This window comes from Ambystoma mexicanum, chromosome 3q (assembly GCF_040938575.1).
Source record: "Ambystoma mexicanum isolate Mex_15411 chromosome 3q, UKY_AmexF1_1, whole genome shotgun sequence".
In the NCBI taxonomy this organism is placed as follows: domain Eukaryota; kingdom Metazoa; phylum Chordata; class Amphibia; order Caudata; family Ambystomatidae; genus Ambystoma; species Ambystoma mexicanum.
This window is the reverse complement of record NC_090926.1, coordinates 580,980,804-580,993,944: the sequence shown is the minus strand read 5'-3', so window position 1 is coordinate 580,993,944 and position 13,141 is coordinate 580,980,804. Positions and strand designations below refer to the sequence as shown.

At 43.2% G+C, this 13,141-nt stretch overlaps 1 protein-coding gene across 1 annotated transcript in view; it reads left to right on the top strand.

Moving 5' to 3' along the window:
• The window catches only part of FOXRED2 (FAD dependent oxidoreductase domain containing 2), a 397,384-nt gene that overhangs the window by 273,688 nt on the left and 110,555 nt on the right, over window positions 1-13,141 (top strand). Inside the window, exon 7 of the mRNA XM_069654375.1 lies at window positions 3,531-3,772. Coding sequence (XP_069510476.1) covers window positions 3,531-3,772 — 242 coding nt within the window. The remainder of the gene's footprint in view (window positions 1-3,530; window positions 3,773-13,141) is intronic.

Here is a 13,141-nt window from a genome sequence, read left to right as displayed (position 1 = left end):
GTAACACAATACAAGAAATAAAATTTCATATACCCAGGCGTATCAGCCGCTAAACTTCACATTTTATTGTCAAATAAATTCATACTAAAATCATCTATTTACCTATACATACACAAATACATAACAGATATTGAATAAAAACATTAGCCAAAGATTCAAATTAATCACTAAATATATTAAGCATACCCCACTGCTCCCCTACGGTTTCAGTGAAGACATCCCGAAAGATTTGTAGTATGCCTGTTTTTAAAAATCATGTCTGCTAAAGAATTCATTATTATATTTAAGGAGAGGCTTGAAAAAAGGGTGTCCTGAACAAGTCTTAAAAGATTAGAAACTGAAGGTGATCTGAATTTATATGTTAAAGAAATTAAGATGAAGCAGACCTGTTGTGATTTGGCATAAAAAAGGTTCACATTTGTAAAACAAAAGATTTGCCAAGTAATATCTCTGTAAAATCATGCCTTACGTTACTATTTTTCCATATGCATTTGTAGGTGCAATAATATGAGATTCTGTTTTAATTTATTGGAAACAATGGAGGTGAGCAGCCCTCCAAAGCAAATAGGCACCATTGAAAGATCATATAGATTTGATAAGATGGACGATGCATTTGAAAACCAAAAACACTGGGTAATAGAATGTGAGGTGTTAGCAAATAGAAGAATGGATCATTTTGTAAACATCTTTTAATAATCTAACAGTGAACATATCATATTTTTGGGCATGCTGCATGATTGGTCAACAGGTGCCTTTCGTTTGCACCTGTACGATTTTACTTGATGTTATATGATTGTAAATGTATATAATGAATTTAAAAAAAATGTATTTTGAATCTTGTATAATTTTGCATTTGAATTACGGTGTAAGAGGTTTTCTGTAAAACCTGTAAACATCATAAATATATATTTTGCTTAGAACGACATTGCTATTTTAACCTGTTGCAGTCCCATTGCCATATGCACACTAAACCTTGTACTTTACTGTATGCACTTTATGTAATTTGGGGGGGTGAGGAAATCGGGAGGGGGGATGTTGGTTGATCACTGCGTATACAATGCCCACAACTCCTTTCTAAAAATGTTTGGGGTAGTCCGACCAGATATGCAAAAGAGATATACTCTTGCACAGTGTCTCCTGCATACAAAGAGGGATCCTTGACTATTTTGGAAAGCCCTTGCGATGTCACTTTAACATTCTCATTGGATCTCTTGAACTCTTCTGGCATGCAAGTACTGTTCACATAAATGGTTTGTACATTAGGTATGAGGGTGTCTTGGTAACAGTGGCTCGAAAAAATGTGATCCAGCTGCAACCTCTTCATTCCGCTGCACTCTCTATGTTGCACTCTTCTTTTGACTCTGCTTTACTTATTGCTAAATAAATCCTATTTTTCAGAACTCTCACTTTCTCTATCCTACCACCCTCGTCGCCTCTATCGGCTTCTTCACAACATTCTGTCTCCTGAAGCGCCTGATCCATCTGCTTTCTCATCTCTCTCTTCTTCTACCTTTGCAAACTATTTTACATCTAAAGTAGCAAACCTCTGCTTAGCTTTCTCTCCTTCTGCTACCCTTTCCCCTCCTCCCTCTCCTATTGCTACATTTTTTCATCGTTTTCTCCTCTTGCTGACTCTGATACATCTGCCATTTTAGCTCATGCTCACCCAACTGCTTCCCAATCTGATCTTCTCCCCTCTTCTCTAATCCCTCAAGTATATCCTCATCTTCTTCCGCATCTCACCTCTCTCATTAACTCCTCTTTTGTAAATTCTTGCTTTCCTGCTATCTTTAAGCATGGACTTATATCTTCCTATTCTGAAAAAACCTGCTCTAGACTCATATATTCCTGCTAATTTCCACCCTATGTCTCTTCTGCCTTTCCTTTCTAAAATTCTTTAATGGGCTGCCTATGCCCAGGTAACCCGCTATCTGAATCTCCATTCTCTCCTCCCCCTCTTCAGTTTGGTTTTCATCCTTCTCACTCTACAGAGACCGCTCTTCTACATATCTCAAATTCTCTCCTCACAGCCCGTCACTCCAAACTTTATTCTTCTCGACTCCACTCTTTTCTTATTGCCTCCCTTTCTACCTTGGGTATCTCTGGGTCTGCTCTTGAATGGTTCCGTTCCTACCTTTCTCTATGGTCCTATTCCATATCCTTGGCTGGTCACTCTTCTTACTCACTCCCTCTTCTATATTGTGTTCCTCAAGGCTCGGAACTTGGGCCTCTTCTTTTCTCTCTTACACTGCTCCTCTTTCTACCCTTATTACCTCCTTCCATCATTCTTTTCAGCTGTACGCTGATGACACCCAGAGCTTTTTCTCTTTTTCTTACTTTGATTCTGCTCTCCACTCTACTATTTCAAACTGTCTTTCTGGCATTCAAAACTGGATGTGCTCTCCTTTTCTTCATCTCAATCCCTCTAAAACTGAGGTCCTGTTCTTTCCTGTCTCTACTATTTCTCCTACCCCTCCCCAGGGGCGTTGCTATTGGGGGGCTGAGGGGGCTATAGCCCCTGATCCTTTGGTTGTAGCCCTGGATAGAATCTCAGGAGCTACAGCCAAAAGACTAGCTAGCCCCCAGTCCCAACAATTCCGACATCAGCTTAGCCCCGGGTCTTTTCCAGACCTAGCAACTCCCCTGTCCCTCCCTCTCATCTTATCTTCCTTTCTAGCCATCTGCATGCAATCTGGGCTTTATCTTTGATCCTTCTCTTTTTCTCTTCATATCTCCTCTATTGCATGCTCTTGTCATTATGCACTCTGGTGTGATCGCCCCATGTTCATGCTACGAAACCTATTCTTTTTTCTTGTATTTTCCCAATATTGACTACTGCTCGTCTTTGCTTGGTCTTCCTGTTACCACCTTCTTTGTCTTCATTCCATTTATAATCCCTCCATTCGTCTCCTTTTCTCTTGACCCCATCTGTCTCTTATTACACGCTCCCTACTTTGTATTTCATTACTCCCCTTTGAATCTCATCTTCTTTACCACTTTCTCTCATTTGTTTTCAAATGTACTCGTAGTCTAACCCACCCCCCCTTCAATCTTTCCGCTTTACTATTGTTCTAGGTCCCTTTTGGGCCCCCTAAGATCACACATTGTATTTGTTCTAACTGTTCCTAAACCTTCTTGTGCTTCTTCTCGTTTCCGTTCTTTTACTCAGCTGGACTCCAAACACTGGAACTCCCTTCCCCTTTCACTTCGCTCTGCCCCATCTCTTCGCATCTTTTAATCAAACCTCAAACCCTCTCTCTCATCTTCTCTTGTCTCTTAGCTCCCTGGCTTCCCTCTCTTCTGATTTTACTTGTACTTATGTTGGTATTTTATTATGCTGAATTGTACTGCTTTTGATATTTTTTGTTCAGCGCCTTTGTCAAAAGGTGCTCTATAAATTCAATTAAATTAATGAAACCGTACGGTATTCCTGACATGCTCACATGATGCAAACCTCTTTACCATGCTTGCCATGAATCTGCATTATAACCCCTATATGCTCTAATGCCTTTTCCTTTACCCTACTATAGGGAGTCCTTGGAGTTTGAATACCTGGAAGAGTACCCACTGGGGGCCCTGTCAGAATTTGAGAACATAACTGGAAGAAAGGTGCAGGAAGAACTATTTGTCATCACCATGGAGTATGGCAAGAACTTCTCAGGTCCTGAAAAAGATGTCTTCTACTACAACAGAGCAGTGGGAGATGCCCAGGAGGCATGGCAGTCTAACTTCCTGCATCCGGTTGTGTACTACTTTAGAGCCTTACCAACACGTGAGTGTAGAGGGGGTATGTGTAGAGCTGGTTTTCCAAGACAAGGGATGATGTAGGCAAGTTGAAGCACATAAACAGTCTACACCTGACTATTTTCAAACTGTACTCACCCCACAGCTACGCTTACAAGGGTTCCATGTCTTAAAATCCCGGCAAAAATGGCTGTGAATACAAAATATCGTGGGAAAAAATGCCGTGTTTTTTTGTGCCACAATCATGCATGTAAAGGATGCGGGGGACACCCCCGCAACCCCTGGACCCATTATACCGTTTAAGGGGAGCGGGGGACACCCCTGCAAACCCTGCTCTCCTTAAATGGTATAATGGGCTACACCTTTACCGGGTCAAACAGCATTTTTGCTGCGATCATTTTTACTGGCGACATTTTTGTATTACCCGATACCCTTACAAGCAGATATGCCCCACTGTTTCCACTAACCTAAGCATTATCCATTTGCGACCATCAGTCAATATGATGGTTATCACATTTCCACCAACAACCTTGGCTCTACCCCACTGCTGGCACCAACACAAACTAGCCTATCAGTCCTCTCCATGAACTCTAACCCATATCTGCAACCAAACTGAACTCCATTTCGAATCTGTCACTAAACTGAGCTCTATTCCATTGCTGCCTCTAACTTTAGCTTTATCATGCTGCTACCGCCCATGCAAGCTCTTACACTGCTGCTGCTATAACTCTGGTTTCTGGTTTTCATTGTTTGTTTTGTCAATTTCAGTGTATACATTATTTGCTGAAAATAATGGAGTGCAACAGTGTTTTTCCAGTGTGTATGAAAAATATGCGTTTATTAACAAACATACTATTTGGAGTAGAAATATCATGGGATATACAATGTTCTCAACAGACTATTGAGGGAAAAGTCTCTCAAAAGGGGTAAAAGTCTCTCAAAAGGGGTAGTCAACACGCTTCTGCTTAGAGAGCCGTCGGTAGACGGTGCCCCTGAAAAGGGTGTAGGCAACAGAATGATGCCCTTCATCAATATCCAGAGCATGTTCTATGATGTGTGGGGGCCTGTGTGAGACAGGACATGCAGGGAGCCCTAATTTGCATATGAATTGACATCATTGTGAAATCACTGAAAATTATTTTACAGGAAGTGACATTAAGCTTTGATACTTGTTGGTGTCATGGAAAGCAACATTACAAGAAATTGTCATGAGTAGACCAAAAATGTTATGTGCAATATTTGTTATGTTTATTTATACTGCACACCGCTGCCATTTTTATGGTCTCCAGGTGCTCTATGAATGGTCACTGTTATTATCTATGGAGCAATAGAATGAGTGGGACATTTTGTTTCTAGAGTAGAATGTGGACAGAATTCGTTCTAAGGACTTCTACATTTCACGGATGAGTCACAGCAAGCTAAAATTATTTGCCTAAGACCACATATTCCAGTTAAGTGGTGATGCAGGGATTTGATCCCAGTCTGAAAACATAGAATGTTGACCACATATTTCTTCCAGGCTTTTGTAAATGTGCTTTCAAGACTTGGGTGAAACAAAATATGTTGATGAGGTGACCTAGTTTAGTCATAGTTTTATACAGGCAGTCAAGTGGATATTAGGGAGATTTGGCATGACCTCAATGTGCTGGAGTAGGAAAGTGTTGCAATACTGTGCAACAATGTACTTTGCTGCCTGAAACAAACCACATTTTCTTCTGTTTTAAACCGGGGAGCCACTTTTTTCTCCCAGTGGTGTTTTTCCAGGGTTTATCAGATTCAACTGAAAACCGGAAAGCCTATAAATCACAGAGTATTTACTGTACAAGCCACAGGGTAAACCAGTAAGAGGTCACACAACATGCACCTCCTGATGCATATGATGCCACACTCTTTTGTACTTATATGTTGCAGCATACTCTGCATATTTCACATGATATCCTCTCTTTCCTCTGCTCCAACTGACCTTAACTGATTAGCTTATTTTTGCAGTCTTTAAAAAATGTACTACATTTATCTGCTTACCTGTATCCTTGTCTGTTGACCTACATATCAGGACACATCCCTGTGCATATTTAAGAGCAGACGGGTAACTCATGGGAGGCACAAAGGCTGATTAGCCTTTTTTCTCTGGCCTAGTGACACAATAGTAGCATGAACAAGCAGGATCACCCTGACGGCTGAGTAGAGGTAAGTGACATAAAATATACAGCCCTTTTATCAGGCAATGCCATACTGGTGTTGGATACTAACCTTTGCTGCAGGTTGCCAAATATGCCACACGGTTTTTGTCCAAGAGGGACCCACTGTTGCACCACACCTGGTAAGAATGTGCAGCTCCTAATCCCCACCTATTTAATCCAATCTCTCCATCTTCAAATTGGATCAGTGCTATTGCACTACTATGACTAAAGACAAAGTGAATGTTGTAAACCGCAACTCTTTTATAGCATTCCCAAATACAGATTGCGTCTGGCCTGTCCCACAACACTGGGACTTTCTGCAGCAACTTCTCGAAAGTTGGAACCTGAGTGTTCCGAGTGCTTTAGCCCCTTTATGACCCACCTGCTGCCTAGAAAACACAGCTCCCCCCTGACAGCATTTGGGGACTAGAGCATCAGGTAGTAAGTGAAGGGTGGCTGGTTTTTGACCCTACCTTGGTGTGTCTTTCTCAGTGGGGCTTCCCAGCCCTGGCGCACAGTCTAAACAAGTAGGTGGAATGTCTCTTCAATGACTCTTATATACAGTTCAATGAAGCCCCATAAATGGCTCTCATCTTCTGTTCCCACTGGGGAACGTTTGGTTTGTTCCCCTATTCCCCTCCACACCCGCCTGCTTGTTTTATAATGTTTCAGGTCTTTTTTTACCAGGCACTTTGCTGACGTTCTTGCTCTTGCGACCGTTCGTGGTTTTAACATTGCCTTGGTTTCACATCTCTCACCTCGCCTTGCGGTCTGGTCTCTCCCCAAGCCTTGGGGTGTTGCTTCTTGTTGTAATGTACTTGGTTCCTTCCTGAATGTCATGTCATGAGAGTTCTGAGAGTGTAAATGTGTTGTGAGTGCTTCCTGCTGAATGCTCTATGTGCAAAACAAAAGAGGTGATGGTTTGAAGGTTTTGAATTAATCGTAACTTCTGGCATTGCACTGGGCAACCCTCCAGACTATTGTTTTTCGCCTGCCAAGCCATTACAGAAGGGGAAAGATCATATGCAAATCAGGATTGGTCCCACCCCAAAAGGGGCATTCCTGGCAAAACTGCAAGGTCACATCGCTTCAGCACGAGACAACAAGCATCCCCAAACATGTTTCGCCTTTGTTGGGCCTCATCAGTGAGGAGTATTTTGGATCTCTAGGCCCAGCAGGCACGGGACCCACGTCTGGGCATACCTGTCCCACTCGGGATGACTAAAGCAAAACAAAAGGTGATGGCTGGAAGGTTTTGAATGAATCGTAACTTATGGCATTGCACTGGGCAACCCTCAAGACATCGTTGTTCGCCTGCCAAGCTATTAGAAAAGGGGAAAGACCATATGCAAATCAGCCTTGGTCCCACCCCAAAAGGGGCAGTCCAGCTGAAGCTGCTAGGTCACATCCCTCCTGAACGAGACACTACAAAAGGGGAAAGACCATATGTAAATCAGTCTATGTGCGACAGTTGGAGAGAGGCTAGCTGTGAGCGAGGGTGTGGATGTCCATTGTGTACTGGAGTCATGCGTCATGTCATGTGTAACCAGTGGGGCTTACCTATCCTGTACTGCGACAATAAGGACTCTTTCCTTTTTGTACTGGCGGCTGCTGGTCATTTGTGGAAAGAACCACTTTGCACCATTGGCGACGAGTGAACCTATCGCCTTAGCTGCTGATTGGAGGACATGTGCTTAGCTGGGGAGCGGGACAGCCTGAGGACAGCCACCGCCCCCCAAAACCAAACAAAGAAGAAGATAACTACCATCTTTCTGCGTTACTGTTGAGTAACAGTGTCCCACATAAAAAGTGCCAGCCTCCAGGGAAATGCCACTATTATGGCAGTGTCTACTCGGCAGCTGTTTTCCTGCTGTTTTCCTGCTGTCTTGCCATACGGCTCTGTGCAGCAACGATTGCCGCCAATCTCACTTTGGTTCATGCTGTTGCCTGGTGACGCGCCTTTGCTATTGTGCACAATCAATATTAGAGCATGGTTGCAGTCGGCTACCACTGCAGGTGTGCCATGGTACCTTGAGCGTAATAGTAATCTCTGCTTGCCACGGGGCATGAGCCATGGTGAAAATTATGACGTCTGCAGCATGTAAAGAGGAGCACAGCGTGGCCATCAGAAGGTTGCTGTGCAGCTTCCTTCAGGTTCCCTTGTGCGCAAGAAAACAATCACTTTCTGGTGACTTGCTCACTACACGAAAGGATCTCTGGGTCAGTGCGCATCACGGAGGGTTTGTATGACTGTTTCGAGGGTTCCAGTGTTTATCAGGGATAAAGCTCGAGAAGAGAGGCGGTCTGTTATGTAGAGCGGACCCCAGCAACAACATTAAGAGTTTGTTGGAAATGCTAGCGTCTCCACAATGATTGACAAAAATACTGCGGCTCATGGGCTACTATCATATAAAGAATTTGGCTTTGTAGAAATGTAACTGTGTTTTTAAATTGGGGTTAGTTGTGCGCATTCTGTACCGTAATGTGTAATGCCAACCAATCCAGCTTAGAAGTGAATTGGTTGGTGTTAGGGCAGTTTTCCTAAAGTCCGATTGAGGTAAGACTTCATAAAACTATCCTTTGGCATGCAGGTCCCCAGTTCTTGGTGAACGGCTGTACTACCCAAAGGATCTTAATAGAGTGTCAGAGCAGCCAGGCTTATCATAGGAGGAAGATGTGAGCTGTAGGTGAGTACACTGAACCCACTACATATAAAAGTCCAAAGAAACGCTTTAAATATTCTATTAAAAATATACATTTATCATTTACACAAGTAAGGTGGATAAATACTTAATTCACTAACCAACACACAAATTGCTTCAATGGTAGTTGCACACGGTACAATTGTTACAGAGGTTGACACTAATGACAGTTTTACCGTATTATCGGTACTACCGCGCACTCGTGTTATTTCACAGATATACAGTAATTGTATTTAGTTGGCCAAACCACATGAGATGAAGAGCCTCATCATTAGTTGGGTGGTATCCCAGCACTAATTACGCCAGGATACTGCCCAACACTATTAGCGTTTCCACAACTCGGTCCGTAGCAATTTGCGCCAGATCGCAAGTTGCGGTGGGGCAGTAAACCCCATTCCCATTTAGTCCAGTGTACCTAGTGGGGGTTTCTTGGCTCTACTAGCGCCAGCACAATTAGCACCAAAAACGGGTGGAAAGGGGGGTTTTTACCTCCAGCAAAAAGCTGGAGGTAAACTGCCCACTTTCCGCCCAACTTGAGATTGGACAGAGCAGTAAATGCGGCGGTAATAGCATTACTGCTGCATTTTCCTACTCCGCCCAGCTCGTGATGAGGCCCAAAGTCTTTTTGGAAGGAAAAAGATTGGTTAGTAACACTTTTCAGGCTAACGCTTTTAAAGTCCAATTCTTAACTATACGAAAAAGTCAGTGTAGGAGTGGATCCAAAGTCTTAAGGCCCATACAATAGAAACACATTTGTGTTCAATTGTGGCCCTTCTGGTTTCCCTAGCGTTTAGTTTCCTATAATAAAGCAGATGGGGTGCTACCTGCCTTTGCTATCAAATTGACTCAAGACTGCTCCTATCCCTGTGTTGGAAGCATCAGTCTGGTCTAAGGAGTATACTCTGGAGCTCTCAGCACTGGAGCTTTACAGAGGACATCTTTCAGCCACTTGAATGCTTACTCAGTTCTCATTCCACTTGACTTTTTTAGGGTATTTGAGAGAGGACACAATGTTCTGAGGAGAAGCTATGGTCACTGTTAGGGAGAATGCTCAGAAATGTGTTAATTCCCTTAGAGACCCCCAGCTCTTTTTGCTAGACTTTAGCACTGTTTATCTCTCATGTAATTTTTTTGTGATTTATCCTCTGTGTTTCATTTGACTTTGGAGTCTGACAAACTCCATAGGCATCATCTCTACATTGTGTCACACAGTGCCTTTGGTGCAGTAGCACCGGGAAGTCTCTTAGATTTCCCAGAGGTTTAAATACCTTCTCTTGGTGAAATTACTCTTTCCAAGAGCAGTGAAGTGAAATTGACTTTACTTACATTTTGTAACTTTCTAGACCCAGCACACACTATCTTAGCATAGGGTGCTGGAGTGGTTACTTGGAATCCCCTTTGTCTAGTTTCTCATGTAAAAATGTTATGTTACCCGTTCTACAATGAATGGCGGGTGTCAGTGGTCTACTTTTTACTACCACTGTGTGTTTTTACCGTGGGCTGCGTTCGCTGCCACGGTAAGGCACCCATGTGGGTGCCCATTTCATAAAAATGGCCCGGTCTTCTTTTTTTTCACCATTTCTTGTCAGGAAGGTCCTTCTTGAGATTTACTGTGTGCGCCGAACCAGGTTTGGTCCCTTTGTTCGTTTTTGTCTTTGGCGGGCTTCACGAGGGAAACCCGCCTCTGGCTCCAGTATGTCTGGCCGGGGCAGGAAGTGAGGGAGGTGCCTGAAACTCCCTGGTCTTAATCCCCTGGATTACAGGAATGCACCCAAAGGTGATTGGCTGGCTGGCTGTCTGACCAGGACAACCACCCTGCTGTGTGATTGGCAGATTGGCTGGAATGAATGGGAGAAACCTGCATAAAAGGCAATGCTTTTTGGCTTGGAAGGCAGAGTCGACCACTGGATGAAGGAATCCGAAGAAGAACTTGGAAGAGATGCCTGCTGCAACTCCTGCACCGTTGGTTTGCCCGGTGAAGCTCTGAATTTTCCTCGACTAGAGAAGCCCTGCAAGGACGACCTCTCCCTTTTGAGTTGGTGACACCAATCAACTCCAAAGTAAGCCCGTCTGGACATCCTCTCGAAGCTGGTTGTATTTCCACTGCAGTTGCTGCTGGAACCGAAGAGCCAGGGAGAGGAACACCAGATTGTGTGTGTTGCTTTTAAGTCAGACCCGAGCGCTAGGAAGATCCTCCGGACTTCCCTGTTGCAGGACTGACCAAGCGTGAGCCACCTCAACAGAGTGCTGGACCCCAGAAGCAAGGAAAGTCTGAAGTGGTATCCGAGAACTGCAGTGTTGCTATTTGCTGTCGGACGCGAGGAGCTGAAATACCGAAGAACTGCTGAATGGAAGTTTGCCCATTGCTGCCGCCGACCTTCCCATTGCAGAGCAGGAGTCCCCAGACGTCCTCTCTCTTGTCCCCACGACTAAGGCTCTGGAACATCAAGATCTGCAGACCTGTACAGGAACAGAAGCCAGCTGGAACCATTTCATCTAACCAGAGGTACTGTAAAGTCTAAGAGAACTTACCTCTTGTTGTGTAGCCTTACTTGCTCTCTGTTGAGACCTGTCTTGGTTACCTTGCTGAGTTGCTGAAACTTTGCCCCTCACAAGCCTCCCAGCTTGTGGCCCTTCAAGTGTTCTACTTTCCACAAACATTTCTAAAAACATTGTGCAAGACTTTTTACCTACCTGCAAAGAAGATCTTCAGCTCCCCTAGACATTGTGCAATTAACATTGGCTGTCCTTGCTCCCTGGGAGACTCTTCTTTACCTTGTCCTTTGGCCTTTCCCCCAGGAAAGAGTTAATTTTACTCTGCATTCGAAGGTTTCAAAAGTACTAAACAGTTTGTGAATTATTTATTAACCTTTGTCTTATTTCTCTCTTCTATCTTTTGCACCAAACTCAGTATTGCTCTAAATGTACCCGTGATAAATCAATGTATACAGTGTCCTAGCTATTTAAGTCACCTGAGCGTGTAGGAAGTGTCTGTGTGCCATCCCCAATGGGTGTCATCTGATTTAGAGAAACAGAGTGCGTTTTGAAGTGTATTATAAGTGTTACATATATCGCTCCCTTCTGATGAAGGCTGACACAACTGACTGTGAAATACATTAATAATTGTTTTATCAAGAAACCTTGAGTGTAAGAGTTTATTTGAATAACTGTTACTGTGAAACTCTGTCACAACATTACTGCTCACATTGACCCCTCTTGAGATAAGCCTGGCTGCTCAGCCACACTACCAACCTGTGTAGTTCAGACTTATACCAAAGGTTGGGTCCCTATTGCCAGGAGGTCAGGGTTATTGTAGTGCACCCAAAGGGTACTGCATACAATCTTGCCCATTACCCCTGGCAGGCCCAGTAAATGATATTGTACTGGTGTTCGCCACTTATAGGGTAATGTTAGCAATGCTAAAATAGGAGACAGTGAGTTTGACATTTGCTTACTCAAAATCCTTAGAGAGCAAATTAATATTTGATTTTAATCATGCATTAACCTGCAAGAGTACTGTTTCAAAGCGTTTTGTGGCATATGTAAAAAATAGGAAGCATGGGGTGAGATTACACATCCAAATAGCCTGCTTACTTACAGACTTTATAGGATGTTTGAGCTCAGTTAGGTTACATAGTGTGGATGACGCCTTTGCTAAGGCACCATGAGTAACACAAATTCTGATTCTTGAATGTTATTCATATTACAAGAAACATAAAACAAGAGGATGTAGGTACAAATCTCGCAAACCTTTCTCAGAACCAACATAGGCAGAGTCAAGGTTGTCCTGTAAACTCTAAATGCGGACTGAGTCAGATGTTAGAGTGATAAGGAACAAGTATAGGAGTTCATGGGTGGGGGGGAAAGGTTATTATATGTGTGTGGGCATAACTGAGTTATATCTTCTGTTAATGCAGCCACTTTTTCATATTTGTTTTAACCTCCTGAGAGTGTGCTCTGTATTAGGGTTTTTGTGGTCACGCTTTCACGGTAGTGTAATGTAAACAGGCTAGACCAGAATGTCAAGACTAGTTGGTACAATTTAGTTTTATTAGGAGAGAAAGCAAATGCCATTTAACTGCTTTGGCGTGTGCCTTATTAATTCTTGAGAAGATGGGAATTGTCTGTGTGCGCTGCTAAAATTTTCTGAGCTGGGCAAGCACTCCTGCGCACAGCTTAGAGGAAACATTGGTCAAGTGTGAGGGGTCAGAAATGTGAGATGGACAACTTTTGGATGCTTTTTCAAAATACGCCATTTTATTAAATTATAGGTTTCATCAAACTCCTCACTGTCCCTACCCTGACAAGGATTTTCCTGCCTATCAAAAACGAAAGGAACCAAGGATATCTGGCCCTCACACAAAAATAAACAAGAAAATATGTGGCAATTCACAATAAATATCAACAATGGCATTTCTAATATATTCACGATCTCTCTGTATCACCTGGGTATGCTCCCCTTCCCCTGGTTTCCAGTTAGGTTCAGTTCCAATGTTTAACATAAAGAAACAAGGA